The sequence below is a fragment of the Lemur catta genome, chromosome 11 (genome assembly GCF_020740605.2).
Source record: "Lemur catta isolate mLemCat1 chromosome 11, mLemCat1.pri, whole genome shotgun sequence".
NCBI lineage: Eukaryota > Metazoa > Chordata > Mammalia > Primates > Lemuridae > Lemur > Lemur catta.
In genome coordinates, this window is record NC_059138.1 from 91,277,979 (window position 1) to 91,297,331 (window position 19,353).

At 43.8% G+C, this 19,353-nt stretch overlaps 1 protein-coding gene across 4 annotated transcripts in view; it reads left to right on the forward strand.

Moving 5' to 3' along the window:
- Nucleotides 1–19,353, forward strand: part of LOC123647677 (ATP-binding cassette sub-family A member 13-like) — a 399,770-nt gene that overhangs the window by 96,242 nt on the left and 284,175 nt on the right. For all 4 annotated transcript variants that reach the window (XM_045565332.1, XM_045565334.1, XM_045565333.1 and 1 more), the window contains exons 23-24: nucleotides 8,455–8,631; nucleotides 10,341–10,647. In XM_045565332.1, coding sequence (XP_045421288.1) covers nucleotides 8,455–8,631; nucleotides 10,341–10,647 — 484 coding nt within the window. The remainder of the gene's footprint in view (nucleotides 1–8,454; nucleotides 8,632–10,340; nucleotides 10,648–19,353) is intronic.

The following is a 19,353-nucleotide window of genomic DNA, read 5'->3' on the forward strand; positions in this document are numbered from 1 at the left end:
TGCTTTGATTTTATAGTACTTCTTGAATCAGTGAGTAAATATATTGCTTCTAATCATCTCTCTCTCTGCTCTTCTCTGTCTGCCACTCTAGTTAAATATGATTAAAACTTCTCACAGTGTCCATATGCTTCTTATACGTTTTCTGTGTTTTCCAACCTTTTATTTTCTCTTTATGCTTCAGTTTATGGATTTTTTCTTACCAGTTTTCTAATCTACTAATTCTCTCCTCAGTTGGGTCTAATCTGCTGTTAAACATACCCATGGAGTTCTTCATTTTAGTTATTATATTTCCTTTTAAAATTTTAATTTTATTATTTTTTATAGTTTTTAGTTCTCTGCTGAAAGTCTCCCTATTTTCATCTAATTTTTGGATGCAGTCATACTTTTGAAGTTCATGTTGTAAACTATAATATTTGAATCTTTTGCAGGTCTTTTTCTATAGTCTATTTTCCTCTTATTTTTTCACTATTCTGTCTTATCTCCAGGAATACTAAGTATTTTTAAATTAAATACCAGACATTATGAATGAAAAATTGTAGAAATAAAACTGAGTCTATTGATGGTGTTATCCTACCTGGATAATGTTATTTTACTGCTTTTGGTAGAGAGCTAGGGTGGGGCCACATTCTCCTAATTTAATCTGGGACTGAAATTGTTGATGGAGCAGGAATTCAGTCTTAAAAGGGGAATTTTCAGTTTCCCTCTACTCTTACGGAGTACTCTATTTGGGTGGTGAGAGATCTCAACTAAAAAGCTGGTGTTTCCTAGGGCCTTGGTAGGTCCTGAACTTGAAGCCCCGTGGGACCACTGGAAGCTTAGTCTCTCAGTTCTGGGAGATACCGCATACCAGGCTTCCTGTGCTTTCCTTTCCTCAGATCTCAGACCTTCAAGTCTTTGCTGCCTTGGTAGCTCTTCAAAGCCTTCATATAGACTTTTAAAAAGTCATTCACGTTTTCTAGTTGTTCTTTGTAGGAAAATTTGTCTGCACTAAAGTGTCTTCCATTATTCTAAGCAGAGATATCCTCAACAGGTCCTTTTGATATGAAGAGTATTGTCCTTCGATTAAGGGAAGTTTTTCTGTCATTATTTCTTTGATATTTTAACCTCTATTTAAAAATAATGTTATTTTTAACTTTAGTTTATTTTTTAATAATTGTTATTATTTTCTATGTGTTTATTTTGAGTTCTCTTTTTCATGTTGGAAGGTTTCCTTAAATGTTTGGTGGTGTTATGAATGAGGCACTAAAACCTGACTATAAGTTTTTTATATGGGTGGAACTTATTGTGACTCAGTTCAGATCCATAATTCTCAACTGAGGGTGATTTTGTCCCCCAGGGGACATTTGGTCATGTCTGGAGATATTTTTAGTTGTCACAGCTGGTGAGATACTACTGGGATCTAATAGAGGCCAGGGGTACTATTAAACATCCTATAATGCACAAAACAGCCTTCCACAACAAATAATTATGGGCCCAAAATGTCTACAATGCCTAGGTTGAGAAACTCATTTAGAACAATAGGATGGAGTCATTTGTAGAAAATAATTTTTAGGGGCAGACACATTGGAATGTCAAATCCCCTAGTCTGTTTTGGCTAACACCTGCCATATCTAGGGTCCTCAGGTGTATACACTGAATGGGTAACAATGGTCAACTTTTATTATTATCTGAAGCTTGGCCCCAAATTATTGTAGAATTTTATACTATGTTGTTTTATGTCCACCTATATGTATGTCTCATTGTTCTTGTTGCCCTTCCAGACTACAAGTAGGCCTATGTGTCTTTCCCTTGCCTCCTGTTCCATGGGCCCTATGGCTTTTCTGCTGGTCCAGCTGTTACTACATATCGTATGAGATGGAGCGATCCAATAAGACAAGGGAGCCTTGGCTCTAGGCCTCTCAGGGTGGGCTCCACCCACTCTGCCCTCTGCATTCCATCCTCTCCCACACCAGTGCCCCTCATCCCCTCAGGTTGGGGCAAGCACTCCAGGTCTCCAGAGTGATAGAACCTGCTATTAATACTGGACCACATTTTATTTTTATTATATTTAATTCATTGTGCAGGAGCTATTATTCCACATGGATATTGCTGCTTTCTTCTCAAAGGAAGAAGATCTGCACAGTGTCCTGAGACCCAGTGAGTTTTTGTGTGGAGCTGCTTTTTTGGCTTTTAATTAATGCCTGGTGATGTCATGGCTGTCATAACATTGTAGCACATGCGTTTGTGGTGATGCTGGTGTAGACAAGCCTACTGGGCTGCCAGTCACCAAAAAACTATATTGCTATACCTGCAACTCCTTACAGTACATATTACCTGATAATGATAATAAATATTGCTGATTTCTATATTTACTGTACTTTTTAATCATTAATTTAGAATGCACTTACTATTACTAAAAAAATTAGCTGTAAAATAGCCCCAGGCAGCTCCTTCAGGCGACATTCCAGAAGAAGGTGCTGTTGTCACAGCTCCATGTGTCATTGCCCCGAAGACCTTTCAGTGGGACAAGATGTGGAGGTGAAGGCAGTGATATTTATAATCCTGACCCAATATAGGCCTAGGCTAATGTGTGCGTTTGTGTCTTAGTTTTTAACAAAAAATTTTAAAAGGTAAAAAAATAAAATAAAATATTTAAAAGTAAAAAAGCTTATAGAATAAGGATATAAAAAAGGAAATATTTTTTGTAGCTGTACAATATGTTTGTATTTTAAGCTGTGTTATTACAAAAGAGTCAGAAAGTTAAAAGAAATTAAAAATTTATAAAGTAAAAAAGTCACAGTAAGGTCAACTTACTGTTGAAGAAAGAAGAATTTTTCTGTACGTTTAGTGCAGCCTAAGTGCGCAGCGCTCACCAAGCGTGCAGCGATGTCCTGGCTTCACTGTCACGCACCACTCACTCCCCGGCTCACCCAGAGCAACTTCCAGTCCCGAAAGCTTCACTCCTGGTAAGTGGTCTGTACGGTTGTACCGTTTTTATCTTTCATACATGTTTTTACTGTACCTTTTCTACGGTTAGGCATGTTTAGATATGCAAATACCGCCCAGTCACAACTGCGAACGGTGTCTAGCACAGGACCGCGCTGCGCAGGTGTGCGGCTGAGGGCAGCAGTCAGCCAACACGGCTGTACGTGCGCGTGTCCCGGCGATGACAGGTTCAGCTCCCTAAGGCCGTCTGCAAAGCTGCTTTGATTCTTCCCCTGGAAGACGATTAAAACCGCGCTGTACTGAAGCCAGGTCGCTCTTTATTGCATTTAACACCTGGAATTATACAGTTAAATCGTCTGACCGTGCTTACTAGGCAAGCTTATGGAGCAACATATTCCGAGTGGCAAATGGTCAGCAATATCGAAACACAATGTGAAAATGTCCCCAGTTTGCCCCCTGCTGTGAAATTTAACACTCTCCAATTCACCATAAAAAAAAATAAAGCCCTCCACAATATACTTTTTGATCTCCTGTTTTCTAGTTGTTCTGTTTAGTTTCATGCAGGGGAATTAAAGCTAATGAGTTGCGCCTAGCTCTTTCCTTTAGCAGTTATAAAGGTGGTAATAGCGTTCAGTAAGCACTGATTATAACATCAGGTTACAGTAAGGATATATATAAACTTCATTTAATTTTAACAACTCTGTGGGCAGTTTTGCTTTTTATGTGGTACGGATGAGGAAACTAAAACTTTGACAGATTAAAAAACTTTCCAGTGTAAACCATGTGATAAACAGTGGAACTGCCACAGGAGCACAGCCACGTGGCATCAGCCCTGGGCACCAGGCCCTGTGCCCCTGCAGTGGCTGCAGCAGGGAGATGGTGCCGCTCCTGTGGCCCTGAGCCGGGTTACACAGCACATGGCTCTCACGGGTCTTGCTTTCTGGTGGCTCCAGGGGCATCATTGCACACAAGAATATCCAGGCTTAGCCTTGTACCCACAATATTTAGAAAACAGTAACTTCCTTAAGGGACTTGTCATCACAACCGCCGCATACCCCGTAAACACCACCCCTTACAGTAGAGTTTCACAGCAACAGTGACGTCTCCAGGGCCTGACACGTCACTATTTCTAGCAGGTGGTGGGCAGTGCACCAGGGCTGCAGAAGGTCATGGACTGAACATGATGAATTGTCCAAAGGCATCACTTTTGCTTGAACATTTTGGGGAAAATGAGACATAATTTTATATTAACACAGATGAGTAGACAAATACTATATAATTTTTTTTAAAGAATCAATTATTTCACAGAATTTTCACCTTGTAAAGGCTCTTCCAGGATCACTGTCTCCTTGCACACACCCCCTCGCCCCTTGTCGCTGGGTGGAAAGCCTTGGAAGTGGCCCCCAGCACAGCCCTGTCGGCACTGCATGCTGGAGTCACCAGCCCACGGCCGTCTCCGAGACATGGCGCAATCTCAGAGCAGGAAATGGGAAAATGGACGAGAAAATATTCAGAACTACAGGTGTCAGCTTTGCCTCTGCACCAGCCGGTCCAGCCCCGCTGTGCAGCCCCAGCTACCTGTGTTTTCACGGCATATACATTGGGGTACCAGCTTTCCGTCTTGACTGGGTGGAGGTGCAGGTGGAGACCTGGAAACCCACCTGCCACACAGGGTATCAGATTGGTTGTGCCAAGTTACCTGAGCCAAAATCTGAGTCTTGGAGCAACATAAAGGCAGTGTGTTTTGTCTGCTCCTCTACTAGAAATCAATTTTATGTAGCATATTGATCACTGTGATGCTGGGAAGCATTTACTGAGTGCTCAGTTTGTGCTAGACACCGTGAGTACCAAGCATGTTATACACTTTATCTCGTTTCATCTGTCACAGAGGTTGAGGATTAAACAGCCTCAGCTGTCTACCAGGGGTTGCTGAGCAGGCTCTGGACTGCATCTCACCTATAGTCCACGAGGCCCAGTAGACAGCAGAGGCCCTGTGTCCCCATCTCCGGGCCAGATGGGCATCACACCAAAAGAAACTCTTTAAACCAACCACCCTGTGTTCAGCGCCTCTTGTTCAGCAAGGAGGGCCAGGGCAGACCACCAGCTGCTCCCTGCAGCCCTCCGTGTCAGTGCTGAGGGAAAGGCTGGCTGGCGCCCACCACAGTGGCCCTGAAGCTCAGAACCTTTCCAAAGACTGCTGAGATGCCCTGTCCTAGTTGGGGAACTCAGGACACACTGCGACAGAAGACCCAGTGCTGTGGATCCTTCTAAATGATGTCAGCTAAATAGACAAAGGTCCTTTCCTGCCTTAAACCTTAGAAATTGTTGACTGTAGAAATAAATGAGAGATGAAAACTTCCAGTCAATTACACGTTTCTGATGTTGATGCCATCTGAGAGCTCTGGCTTGAGGGATTTTCTTCTCACTGAATTTTCTGATGAGCTTGTTTTAATCTTCTGTGCATTCAGTTTGACTGTCTTCACTTAACCATACCTTTCAGGGTTTACCAAACTGTGAATTAAGGGGCTGTTTCTATGACAGTGTTGTGTGCTTTCCAATGGCAATAGTTAATTGGTCTTCTGCTGTTCACTAGATAGCTTCATGTCTTTTTTTTTTTTTCCTTCCCATTTGATCTCTCCGTGGGGAACATTAACAAGATTTTTATTCTTTCTGAAATACAGATGATAAAATTGAGGCTTAGAGACTGCCTCTTTCAATATTTGGTGGAAGCAGGAACCCAATTCTTTGAACTCGAGATCATGTGTTCTTTCTACTATGTGTTATGGAATTCCCGGATGTCTGGAATTCCCGATGTTTGAGTATTTTCGGCATAATATCAAACCATAGTTTTATATTTTTCCACCCAATATGAATGCAGCCTGGCGCATTTGTAAGAACCTGACCTCCAGAGCTAGATGGTGCGTGTTTGAATCATGGTTTTGACACTTACTGGCTGCTCATCCTCTTTGTGCCTTAATTCCTACACTTTAAAATGAACATGCTACTGACAGTTTTCTACAAATAGAAGGATTAAGTGAGATAATACATAAAAATGCCAGAATTGTGCCTGGCACAGGACTGGCGCTCAGACCATGCCATCTCACTGTTACTGTAGATATTTAGCAAAAGCTTAAAATGATCTGAAATCCAACCTTCCCACATCCTCACACTTGTGTCTTGGCCTGAGATCTCGAAATTGCTGGAACGTAATAACAACAGTAACAGCCGCAGTAACAACTAATGACCTTTGAGAAACAGTGAGCAATGCAGTGGAGAAGCATTGCATGGCAGAACAATCCTAGCACTTCCTGGTATTTGGGACTTTACATGTTTTCAGCTCCCTAAGTTGGTGGATGGAAATGATTCTTTCCTTGCCAGGGAAGAAGTTGAGGCCGAGACGTGTTAAGTGAATTTTCCACACATCTCAGGATGACGGAGATGGATCTTGACATAATTTCTCCTTCAGGCCTGGCCCCTTGCACAGCCCCAAGCTGCCTTTCAAACGCAGGCAGAGCGCCTAGCAGGCCAAACCCAGACTTCATCCAGGAACCCGGGAAGTCTGGAGGATCTTAGAATAGGGAGAAGCCTAGTTGAGGAGGAAAGTGCTGTGAGAGGTGGAGGCAGCCCTCAGGGGAGACCGGTGCTGCCGTGTCATGGGACAAATGCCCACCGGGGGGGGGGGCAGGCACGCTTCTGGCTGGGGTGGAGGATGGCCGTGGGCCTGGGTTGGGGGAGCTGACTGTCAAGCGGTCAGTCTGGAGCATTCGAAGGTCAGTGGATGGAGGGAGGCCAGCAGGGAGCGGGGCCTGCACACAGCAGGCAGGGACGGAGGGTTGACACTGAAGACGCACCTGGGGGACTCCCATTCTGTGGGGTATTCCTGAGCTCCAATGAGATGCTCGTGTCAGAGTCTGGTGTGGGGTTGCCTGGTGACAGTCCTCCCAGGGGTGATCATCAAGGATTGTTGGGTAGGGAATGCACTCAGGTATTTAAGAGCAAAATAATATAGATCCAGAATGTCAGCCAACCAATGTTTGCCCAGAATTATATAATATTCTTCTGTAACATTAAAAGGTGCTGAAAAGATTGCGTGTCATGTATACTTGTAAGCCCTGTCCCAGAAGATTCTAATCATGCTTGCATTTCTTTCTTACTTGTGTTTCCCATGGACGGTTATGGTCAATCTGACAGATCTGGGGTTGGGTAGGAGCTAGTTGTAACCTAGGTCCTTTATGGGAGGACCATGTGTCAGACGCTGAGGTCCCCCGCCCACTACCTGAGATGAGATTAAGCAGCTCTCATGGCCAAGAAAGTGGTCACTGGCAGCTGACAGTTGTCCCGAACTGTGATTTTGTCTGTATAGTTTTACAGCTTGCTGTGTGTTACCGTGCATGTTGTGGGTGTCTAAAAACGTGTTGGCATGTTTCCAGGTATGTTCAGTTCTTCTCGGTTCTTCTATTTTCTTTATAAGGTCCTGAGCAGTGAAGAAAAAAAAAAAAAAAAAAAGACTGTCTGGATCTGAATAGGATCCAGGGCCCAGGGCAGGTGGAGACGTCTCTGCTGGGAACATCACGCTGACTAGAGGGGCATCTTGCTCACAGGACAGGGCCCGGCGGAACCGCTTGCTCTCGCGCCACGGCAGAGGGAGGCATACTCACCCTGCCTTGTAGTGACGGGGCGGCCTTGTTCTGTGACTCTCCCACTGGCAGTGCCCCCTGAGCGACTCGGTTCCCCCACAGCTCTGCCACCCAGGGGCTCTGGAATCTTTCCTACCACTTTCCCTCTCAAGGGTCCAGGCATTCTTCTCATCCTGCCTTACTCCCTATCATTGGTTTTTCCAGCTCCTTCCTGAAACCAGAGAGAGAATATTGAGACATCCTCAGAGTTCTGCCCTGAAAAATGTTTACTGTTCAGCATCCACAGTCAAGAAGCCATTGCCAACTTTAATCTACTGATATTTCTATTTTCATTTCGAATGTGCAGACCTGGGATGGAGACAGCATGAGGATTTGGTTTCCTCAATGTCAATACTCCTTGATAATTGGTTTTGCAAAATTAATGTTATAAAATTACTTTCCCAAAATGCTTGCTGCTTCAGGGAATGCATTTTTAGCATTATTTGACTCCATGTTGGAGCATTAATTTTTTCCCCCTGAAACTGCTGAGCTGACTGTGGAAGGCTCTTCCCCGCCACCTGTCGAGGTTTCCTCCTCCTGCTCCTCCGGCCGTCTCCTCCCACAGTCTGACACGCCCTCGGTCTGCAGTGCCACCCTTTGTGCTGTACCTGTTTTCTTTTTATTTACATGTCAATATCAGTGCCACAGAGAATGTCTATAAAATGAGAAGGTTTACACTCAGCAAGTAAGTGGCAAATTTTGCATGTGAACAAAATTTGACTCTTTGGAGCAATTTTTTAGTGAAGGAATTCATATTCATTTCCAAATTCATTTGTGCAATCTCCACTTTATGAGCAGGAAGCACTGGGGCGAAACAGAAGTTGATCTGTCCCAATCTGTTTGATCTCTGTAGGAGGGATGCTGGATGCCATGTTCAACCATGCAGGGGCTGGACGCTTCCACTTCCTGGGCAGCATCTTGGTCAGTCTCTCTTCCTGTGTAGCACTGGACCGTTTCCAGGCTGTGGAGTCTGTTGACATCCTGGAGACTAAAGCACAGGAGCTCATGCAGCAGAACAACTTCTTGGCCAGTGAGTATTCTATGAAAAAGATATGTTTACAAGGGTGCCAGCTCAAATACATTGTCATTTTGCATATTTCTCCCTGAGGGTGCCTTATGAGGGCTCAGAAAGAAAAGAAGTCCTTTCCAGATAAAACATAAGATAAAGTAGAAATATTTGCGTTGAGCCAACAAAAAGATGTGTGTGTGCTGTAATGACTAATGTCATTTCCATCATCCCGAGACCAGCACTAATCCTTACCTCTGGTCTCACTGCTTCATGATACCATGCCACGGTGAAATCCCACATGATAAATTATATTTTTCCTGATTAAATGTATACTCTAATTCCCTCCATCACCTTTATTTTTATCATAGTATCTTTTTTTAGATATAATAAACATTTTGTTATAAACGTATTTACTATATGAAAAAGTCATGTGAAACCATGAGAAAAAAACAATAGGAGTCAAATTAGGTAAATGGGCAAACGGTCAATTTTAAGTGAGGAGATATTGTTTTTTTTTTTTTTTTTTTTATTTCAGCTCTTCATGGGGGTACAAAAGCTCAGGTTACATACATTGTCCGTGTCCCACCCGTCCCCCTGAGTCAGAGCCCCAGGCGCATCCATTCTCCAGACAGTGCGCCTGGCACCCACCATGCAGTCATACCTCCATCCCCTCCCCCCCCACCTCCCCGAGTCAGCACCTTCAAGCATGACCATTCCCCAGACGGTGCGGTGTCTTGATATCCTGGTTGAGCACAGAGAAAAGACAATGGTCACTTCAACTCCATTATTAATTGTTCACCTATTCAAGATAAACATGATGTGTGTTCTCATATTCTTTTTGAGCAAACATTTAATTATTTTTAATTGAGGGTTTGTATTGATTGGCTAGAGTTGCTGTAACAAACTGTCACGGACTTAAACAACAGAAATTAATCATCTCTCAGTTCTGGAGGCTAGAAATTCAAGATCGAGGCCTCCATAGTTTTTTGTCTGTGGACTGAGAGGGAAGGGTCTTCTCCAGGCCTTGATCGCTGGCTTGCAGATGGCTGTCCTCTCTGTGTGTATCTTCACGTCGTCTTCCTCCTGCATCACTGTGTCCAGATTTCCCCTTTCCATAAGAACACCCTCATACTGAATGAGGGCCCACCCTAACTGACTCGTTTTAACTTGATACCACTTTAAAGATACTGTCTCCAAATATGGTCACATTCTGAGATACTAGGGGTTAGAACTTTGACATATAAGTTTGGCAGAGGGTGGGAGAGGGGAGTAACGATTCAGCCCATAATAAGCTTTCTGCATGAAATTCAAAGAATGCACGTGGCAGGAAACAGAATCCATTTATTAAATTATGAATGATAAGTAACCTCAAAGAGACGGACTCTGCACATTGAGTTCTATCTGCAACTCAAGGGAAGAAATGATCTGGACAGCCTCATGTGTTTTTTAAGTCCTACAGAAGATACCAAACAAATAATTTCTTTGTGTTGATGACACTGCTGCATGGTTTTATTAAATAAAAAGCAGCACTGGACCAGGAGTCAGGAGGTCTTCGTTCAAGCTCACCACCAGTTGCCTGTGACTGACTTGCCGCCCTGGGGCTTGGGTCGCGTGTGCAGGAGGGGGGTCCCGCAGTCCTGCCAGCTTGCCACTCCGACCCAGCGCAGACACGGCGTAAGCCACTCCCTAAGTTGTGATGATGCTTTGTTGTTTCCCTTTTCTGCCATTAGGTGTCATATTCAACAGTTCCTTATTAGGCAAGAACTTCAGATCAGAGAGCCTCAAACTGCCGCCCCATGTCACATACACAATCCGGACCAGTGTCTTATACAGCATGAGGACAGATGTGGTAAAAAACCCTTCTTGGAAGTTCCATCCTCAGAGTCTACCGGCCGATGGGTTCAAATATAACTACGTCTTTGTCCCACTGCAAGACATGATCGAAAGAGCCATCGTTTCGGCGCAGACGGGGCAGGAAGCTCCGGAACCCGCGGCACAGGCGCAGGCGATGCCCTACCCCTGCCACACCAGCGACCTGTGAGTAGCCCGGAGTCGGGGCCACACTGTCCTGCAGCGGCCACCTGCAGGGAGAAGGGCTTTGTCTTTGGAAAGAGGAGTGGAGAAACCTCTTTGATTTGTTTCTGTAGTCATTCCAAAGAGCACTTTTTAAAAAGTCCAGTCCCCTTTTGAATTTCTTAAGGTTCATTTGTTATATGCTTGACCTATTTAGGTAGGAGAAATAGAGCGGTTGAGATAATGTGATCAAGTGGAATTTTAAATTTGGCCTCAGGCATCAATAATCTTAAATACCCTTGGAATAAATTTGAGGAACAATATTCACAAGGGCTGTGCATGTCTGAAAAAAAACCCCACCCATAGAAACCCGGGGAAACAAAGGAAGGCTGTTTGTCTTTAAAACAAACTAGGCAGCGTGCTGTTCAGAGTGGTGAGGGCTTCCACAGGGGCCTTGGTTGTGGCTTAGGTCCTGTGAAGTAATCTGAGAATATTTAGGAGTTCCATCGTGTGATTTGGCTGGTGACATTGGCACAGGGAGCGAGAGGGGGAGCTCAGTGACGGGCTCTGGCTGGACGGGAAGATTTGAGAAGCTGTCAGGGAGGCCGGGCCAGGCAGGGGGTGTTGGCCAAGTGGACTGGAGGTGGCTGGTGTCTGACCGGGGCTCAGTGAACCCCAGGGTGAGCCTGGACACCTGGGCGGGAGCAGAGGCTGGGAGGACGTCAAAGCGCGTCGGAGGGCACGAGCCGCACTGCTGCTGGCTCAGCCTGGACGCCTCACTTCCTGTGTGACGGATGCTGTACCCATGGGCATCCTGCCCTGCACCTGGCCCTGGCTAGTGCAGGGCACTTGCAGTCCTTGCATGCTGGCTCTCGGGTGCCACTCTCTTGAGCTCTATCAAAGCACACCAGGAAAAAGTGGCTGAATGTGAGGTTGTTGAAGGGGCAGGCTTGCGTGTTCTGAGTACAGGGACAGACCCTTGATCTTCAGTGAGACGGGGCAGTGATGGCACGTCCCATCCGTGACTCAGCCAGAGGAGTGGGCCGCCGTGCAGAAGGTGGGACTGCCTCTCCAGGTGATTGGGGCCACATTTGCAAGGACAGGTGACTTGATGTCTTATCCCCTCCTTCCTGTCTAGTGATATGACTCACACATAATAGCTGGTCAATCTAGAAGGAAAAAGGCTAACGACGGCCTGATTGAGCTGCTCTCAGGGTGTCGTTGTGTGGTGGGGAGAGCAAAGGGTCAGGAAGAAAGAGACCAAGGTGTCACCTTCACCCAGAGACTGCCTCCTTAGCAGATTGTTGGTAAGCCTCTGAACCTCCTTCTTTGTAAAATGAAAGCTATTCTTTCATTTCAGAGTGATGATATTTTTGGCTTTGAACATTTTCAACCAGTGATTTTCTGCTTCTAAGGCATTTTGCTTAGAGGTGACAGCACTGAGAGCAGAAACCAAGCAAACTGCTGCTGTTGGCTAGGTGTCACGCACAAATGCTTCGTACCCCACTCAGATACCCCAGAGGTCTGAGAATTAATGACCTGCATTAGATATTTGGGGAAGTCAACGTTTTATGGTGCTATTTTTTAAAAAGGTGAATCTCAAAAAAAGAAGCCCGATTTTGACAGTTTTATTCTATCTCCAAAGTATGTTATGATCTCCATCCGTGTTGCTAGTGCAACGTCCAGGTTATGATTCTTGGAATTACTTCTTAGTCTACTTCTAGGGTACCACAATGTACCTCCTCAGAAATACTGTTTTACTTCTTTCAGAAAGGTGAAGAAGTATTTTAGTTCTTGGAAACACTTAAATCTTTAAGACCTCTCGTTGCTGTATATCCTTCTTTTATTTATATCTAGTTTCAAAAAGTCTCCCTTTCTTGGGGGCTTAGTGTACCTTCAATGACTGAGACAGTCTAAGATCTTGCAAGAACTCAGCCACTTGAGGAAAAATCCCTAAGTACACTTTAGACTGTAGACCATACTTGTTAAATTTTTTTAGTAGTTTCCTGCTGCTTGCAGAATGAGCTACATGTTCATTAATGTATACATTTATTCACTGACATTTACGTACTATTTGTGAGTCTCTAGGCTTGGGGTGAATCAGTGAAGGGAACAGGTGAAGACCCTGCTCCTTGGCATTGACCGTCCGGGGGAGTGGCGTCCACAAGCGCAGTGAGGAGCGCTGCCTCGGGGTCTCCAGGCGGGAAGAGCCACGCGGGCGGGGAGCGGTAGGAGAAGCAACGTCAGGGACGCTGGAAGGGGAGCCGGGTGGGCAGACCCTGCCGGGGAGACTTTGAGCAAAGACTTGGAGGGGGACAGAAACACAGGGGAACAGAGGAAGAGGCAGAGCAAAGACCCTGTGGCATGAGTGGCGGGTGTGTGTGAAGGGTCACAGAGCAGAGTGAACAAGGGTGAGAGGACAGGAGAGGAAGTCAAAGAGCTGGCCACAGATCATGTGGTTATAGGGCACCTGAGTGACACAAGAGGCCGTGCTGGAGGGTTCTGAGCAGAAATGTCATCGTCTGAGCCGTACTGTAAAAGACTTGCCCGCTGGATTTAGCAGTGTGAGTACATCATTGCACACTGCACAGAGAGCAGCCTCCATCCCGTGGTGGGACTGGAGTGGACAGACGTAGGAGAGACTTGGAGGAGTAGAGCTGGAGACAGAGAATCTCTCAGGAGTTTTGCTGTAAGTGGGAAGAAATAGGCAGTAGATACAGGGGAATTTGGGAAGATATTCTTTTGTTCATTGTTTAATATGGATGCTAATGAGAATAGTGCAGTAAAACTGGAAAACTGATGTATGTAAGAGAGAGGGAAGCTGTGCCCTTGAGTAGCTAAGGGGAAAGAGACCTCAGCAAGTGGAGGGAACCCAGCACAGGTCAAAACATGGCAGTCCAGCCACGGTAACAAAACCTTTCACTTAACCAAGAATTTCCCTTCTTCCTTGCACACAGATCTCTTTCTTGCCTTCTTTAGTTTTATTTTCTCATATAATATCTATCAGCATCACACAGAACTAATATTTGAGGGGCATGCATTGGGAAATATTGCTTTGAGATTGCAGAGTTGGACAGGGAGTGGGGCTTTGTGAAATGCGTTATTTCTAAGAGCCCCAAGACTCGTGGGCGGTTATCACAGGATGTGTTTATGGTTGGAACGGTGGTGTACTTCATGAATATGAAGATTTCAAAGGTTAATGTATTGCCTCAAAGAGTAAGCCAACTTACTAAAAAGGTTTTCAGAAAACAGAAGTATAACAATCCCTTAGAATTGTTTTATATGCAAAAAGAATATTCTTTGAAAGGGCACCTGTTATTTCCCCCGCTGCTTTTTGGCTGCTTCGATTCACAGGACGCTGGGCTGGGTCCGAGAGAGGGAGAAACGGGGCCTGCGGGTCTGGCTGAGTGATGGCTCCGCTCCAGGAGCTGCTGCGTCTGGACACTGTCCTGTCTTGGGGGAAGTGGAGAGTGAAGGGTTGACAGCGATTCATGCTTGAAATGTCAGATTCCTTCTTTAAAAAAGTCAGCTTGACCCGCAACAGCCCAGTGAGAGGACCCCTCATTTCATGCATTTTGATGGTTTCTTTTCCTTGGGCTCTCCTTCACGTAACCTTATGAAACACCCTCTCTTCTATGCAGTCAGTAGCCCTTGTTCTTGGCAGAAAGTCCCATTCCTGATAATGCCCAGAGCTCAGTGTTGGAAGCCCCCTTCCCCGCCCCAGGCCCTGCCCTGTCCACTGAAGGACACCTGACTGCAGGGACTTGCACAAACTTCGGTGGGAAGCAGAAGAAAGATCCTCATTAAATTTTCTAATTCTCCGCTTCTGTGTGCCCCACACAGCTCGCACGGACTCACTCTCCCTTCTGGGCAGAGGAGGACGGCATCTTGTTAAAACCTCAGGAATCGTTTAATGGATTTCTCCACATTCTTTTCCTCAACAGCAGCAATAATCATGCTTCTCTTAAAATTGTATCACATCTTCAAAAACATCATCCTCTTTATCCTGTAAGTACCTTATAAGTACAGCTGAAGAAATTGAGACCCAGACACGTTAACTTATCTGCCCCAAGGTCTCATGGCATCTGAGTGCCCTTCACTCCTCATGAACTATTAATTGCCACTTGCTACTTTTAAGCACTTTGTGCTGGAGACTTGGTCACTGGGCTGCCATTTCTCTCCACTGTGTTAGAAAGCCTGGCATGTTGCCTTACATCCTAATCAGTGCTCGGATGTCAGCAGTCATTCTTCATATGGGGTGTGTGGGAGTTCAGAAACCTGTAGGGTGTTTTGATGGTCACATGGGGGCGGGTGTGTTTAGTGCCTGCAGGCCAGAGTTGACAATTGTTTTGTAATAAACTGCACAGTCATTTGCAATGAAGAATAGTCCTACACAAATTCTAAAACACCTTCATTTAGTACTGTGTGCTCTGCTTCTCGTATATTATTTCAGTGCCTTCATTCACTCAGATATTTATTTCTCCATTCATGCATTCATTCATTCATTCAAAAACGATTATTTCCATGCCTGCTGTATGACATGGACTTTTCCAGGCGCTGGGAAGAATGCAGAGATGGACACCAGGGAATTCTTGAGCTTAGGAATCTCCCTGTTTAAAACAGTGAGTGACATGTGTTCATGACTAACAAGGGAGAGGGAGAAAGACTTTAAGATCCAGATGCTGAGGGTGTGGCCGATTGGCTTCCTGCCTTCCCCTACCAAGCAAAACAGAGGGGAAATTTTTGATAAAAAGAATTTTTATTACCCAGAAATCTGAATTACAGTTTCCAAAGTTTGCTTCTTCAGACATACTGGTTCAGTGAGCCTTACCTGCTAAGGCTGTACAATCTCTTTTGAGTTTCTGGGATCCCCTTAGAATCTCAGACTTGAGCTAATGAGAGAACCAGGATGAAAAGACTGCATTTGGGTTCCAGTTCTGCCACTTGCTGGTTGCAGGACGTTGTTGGGTCAGTTATTTGACAGTTTCGGGGATCAGTCTTGTCACCTTGAACCAGATGTTAATTGCTAACCTGCCTAGCTCATTGGCTTATAGTACACAGCAAATCGTCCTGCTTAAGAAAAGCCCAAGGAGGGGCAATGCCAGGCACTGTGAGTGGACCGGACGCTCCGAGTGGCAGCCCACTCTGTTTCCGGTCAGCTCTGACTGTCAGAAAGTTCTTCCACCTACTAATGCTGAAAGCCAAGGTGGGTCTGATGTTTCTGGATGGTGGTGTATTCAGAGAGGTACGGATGCAGGTGGGCACCCTCCCTCCTCCCTGACTGTCCCAAGTGAGTCACATGAACTGCAACAATACAATGAAGAATGAACGTGCGCAGTCCCCTTTGTTTATAGTTGGGGAAGTGTGCATGCTTCTGTGCATTGCTCTGGCAAAGCCTGAGTCAGGCACACAGCCTAACTTGAGTCTTAAATGCCCCTTACTCCACTCCTTCCCCGACCTCCCTCCCCATCCAAATCACAAATCGCAGCAGACTCCAGCTGGCCATGTTGAGGAAGGCTGTGGAAGCCGGGGAGCTGCAAGCAACAAGAGCAACATGCGTCTGCTCACCCACTTTTCCAAGGGGGGAAGGAAGTGGGAGAGCAGATTCCCTGGTCCTTCTCTTCAGCAGCTGCCACCAGCAGTGCCCTGGGCTCTCCTAGGATGGCGAGGGCTGGTCCTGGGGGGCAGTGGTGGTGGGGTCAGGTGGAGAGAGGCAGAGGCCAAGCTGATGTGAGAAGTGGGGGCTGGGAATTTCCCACCTCCCCACACTACAGTCAGTCGAAGTCCTGCATGCTGAGGGAAACAAAAGCCAGTTTCTCAGGGCGGTTCTTCCTGTAGTGTGACTTTGATTCAACATGCTCATCACTTTTCTGTCTTTGAACTCACTGATGGTGCTAATAGAGACCAGGAGCAGATAAAACACAATTAACAAGGGCTCATTAAAATGTAAATCAAGGATGTGCCACCTGCAGAAAAAGAAATGGTGACAATTAAATGTTTGTGAAGATCAGAGTATCCTTTTAAAAAGGCTTAAAGAAATAAGAGAGTTTAATTTTCTAGTTGTGAAGTTTATTGATCGTGCTTTTGTTCGGGTTCCAGAGAAGGGATATATACAGAGAAGATCCTGGGACATCTTAATTTGATTCATACTTTCCTGATAATAGGACAAAGCTATCTCTGAGGTCACTAAGACATCCCTGATTTTAATGTTGCTTTTTTATTGTTAGTTTTATAAACAAATGATTATCAAAGTGGAGAAAGTAAAGGAAAAATATCATGTTTAATATCCTGTCCTAAAACAACAATTGTTTGCTTATTTATGTTTTGTTTGGGGACTATTCCCTCCATTCTTTGCCCTTGTGATGCATGTTTCACATACTAGAAATGGCAAAAGTTTGCCAAGAGTTAGCATGAAAGTTTTTGTGTTATTTATTCATTTGGGAACTTCTTATGAAACACTCACTTTGTGCCATGCACTGTGGCTGCACAACCTACGTGGTAGTGAAAAAAGATGAGTCCTGCTGTTAATATTAACGGCCCCACAGAGGAGGCGTTTTCAGGGTCTTGGTGTCCACTCTCTCAAGAGAGAGGCAGTGGGCAGGCTTGAAAGGAAGGGGTTTTTGGTCTTATGAAGTTTCACTATTTGAGGGCAGGAATATTCAAGGTTAAGGGGTTAGTTTTTACTAAGAATTTGGGTAGTAACTTCTAGAATTGGGTTCCTTCCCATTTTCATATGTCCTATAGTTGTTTCAGAACTGTCATGGTGATTTCAAGGGTGGAGAAATTTTAAAACCACAATGCAAATTATATTGTAATTAGCCAAAGTTCATGTGAGGTGACCTAGATAGGTGACAGCCAGTTGAAGCCAGTCCTTGTCTGTTGTTATCAGCCCCCTTTAATTAGACTTTAACACCTGCCCTCACTCTGCAAGCCCCTGCATCCAAGCTCAGCCCCCTCTCCTAGTCTCCTACTCTCAAACTGCCATCAGGAAGCTTGGAGAGCAGGATTATTATGACCTTAGTAAGATGAGAGAACTACCACTGAAATCTACTCTTCCGTCACCCTGCTCTAGGGGGAACCCCCAATGCATGAGGACCAGAAAAGCCCTTTAGGACCCGCTACCCAGTGCAGAAGTCGCTAGAGGCATATAATGCTTCGTCTTTAAGTATAAACCCATCCCAATTATTACGATCCTGGACAGGAAGTGAAGTCAGGACAGGAAATCATTTTCTCCTCCTGCTTTCTCCCACCGTGTCCCCCTTCATTTCCTCTCTTCCTGTGGTTACTCTTTAACATGCTTTCTCTTTCCTGATTTCCAAAATTCATTATGCACATAAGTTGTTTCATACTTGTTTTCTTTTTCAAGGAACCATATTCAGACTTTATCTATTCTCTTTTTTGTCTTTTCTAACTTGTTATTTCTGCTTTTATTTTTATTGCTTCCTTATTGTACATACCTTCAATGTATTATATTCCTTCTTTTGTGACCTGAGACTGATGTTAAATTATTTATGTTTAGTGCTCTTTTTCTCCTAAATTTATGTAGTTACTTAACATGACATTTTTTCAACCACTACTTTATAACTCATAGATCTGATACTCAGCTAGAAATTAATTGTTTTCTACATACTTATGACACAGGTTTCTATCTTCTTTTTGACTCAAGAGCTGTTTAAATAAAACTTCTTTTAATTTCTAAGTGGAAATTCTCAGGAATTTTAAACATATGAAAAATTACTCAGTTTGCATGTAATAAGAAAATTTCAAATTAAATCTATTCTATAGGAACATATTTTTACCTATCAGATTGAAAAAAGCCATGTAATAAGTCACCAAATTCTGTTACCAAATCATAATTTTTGCATTCCCATCAAAAATATTATCTTTATTATTTTCACTTTTAGATTTATGGCATTTTTTCCTATCAACTAATATATAATCTACTTTTATAAATGATTTATGGCACTTGCAAAGAATTTCTAATTCCCTATTTTTAAGGCAGAGAATTTTGTCTGTGTTGGCTTTGTTATTTAGGATTTCTCTGTCTAGTTTATATCCTCTTGGTCCGTCTTTGAACAAGATAGGTAAACTATAGTCCTCCATTTCTTTGTTGTCCCTGTCTCTTCTTCCTGCAGTGTTTGGCTTTTGGATCTTGTGCTACGTTACTGTGTGCATCACTATGAATAATTGTGCTCTGGGTCTAATTTAATGTTTCGTGGACATAATTCTACCTTGTTATAATATTAAAATGGTGAACTTTGCTTTTTGTCTTTCTTCTCTTTATCTTTCTCTCTTCTTTTTTTTTTCTTTTGATATTTCCATTTTCTTGGTTGGCCTTTGCCCATCATTTCATTTAAAACTTTTATTTTGTTTCAGTTGTGTCTCTTGTATGCCTCATATAGCTTGTTATATAGGTGACATTAACTCTTTAATAATATAAAATGCAAATATATATATATAGTTTTGCTTCTATCTTGTTTTTTCTATATTTATAGTTTTGCTTTTAAACTAATATTTAGTAATGTTTTATTATTGTCCTCATAGTTGCCTTGTAGTTATAACTTTAAATAAATAATATGAACCCTTTGTTTTTTACCATGAGCAAAAAAACATAAAGTATTTTCTCTTACTTCATCATATACTTTCTCTTCTCCATCATGCAATTTTAGTTGCTATTATTATCTTAATTAATCTCATACTGTTAAAGACATTTATACTAATATTCTACAT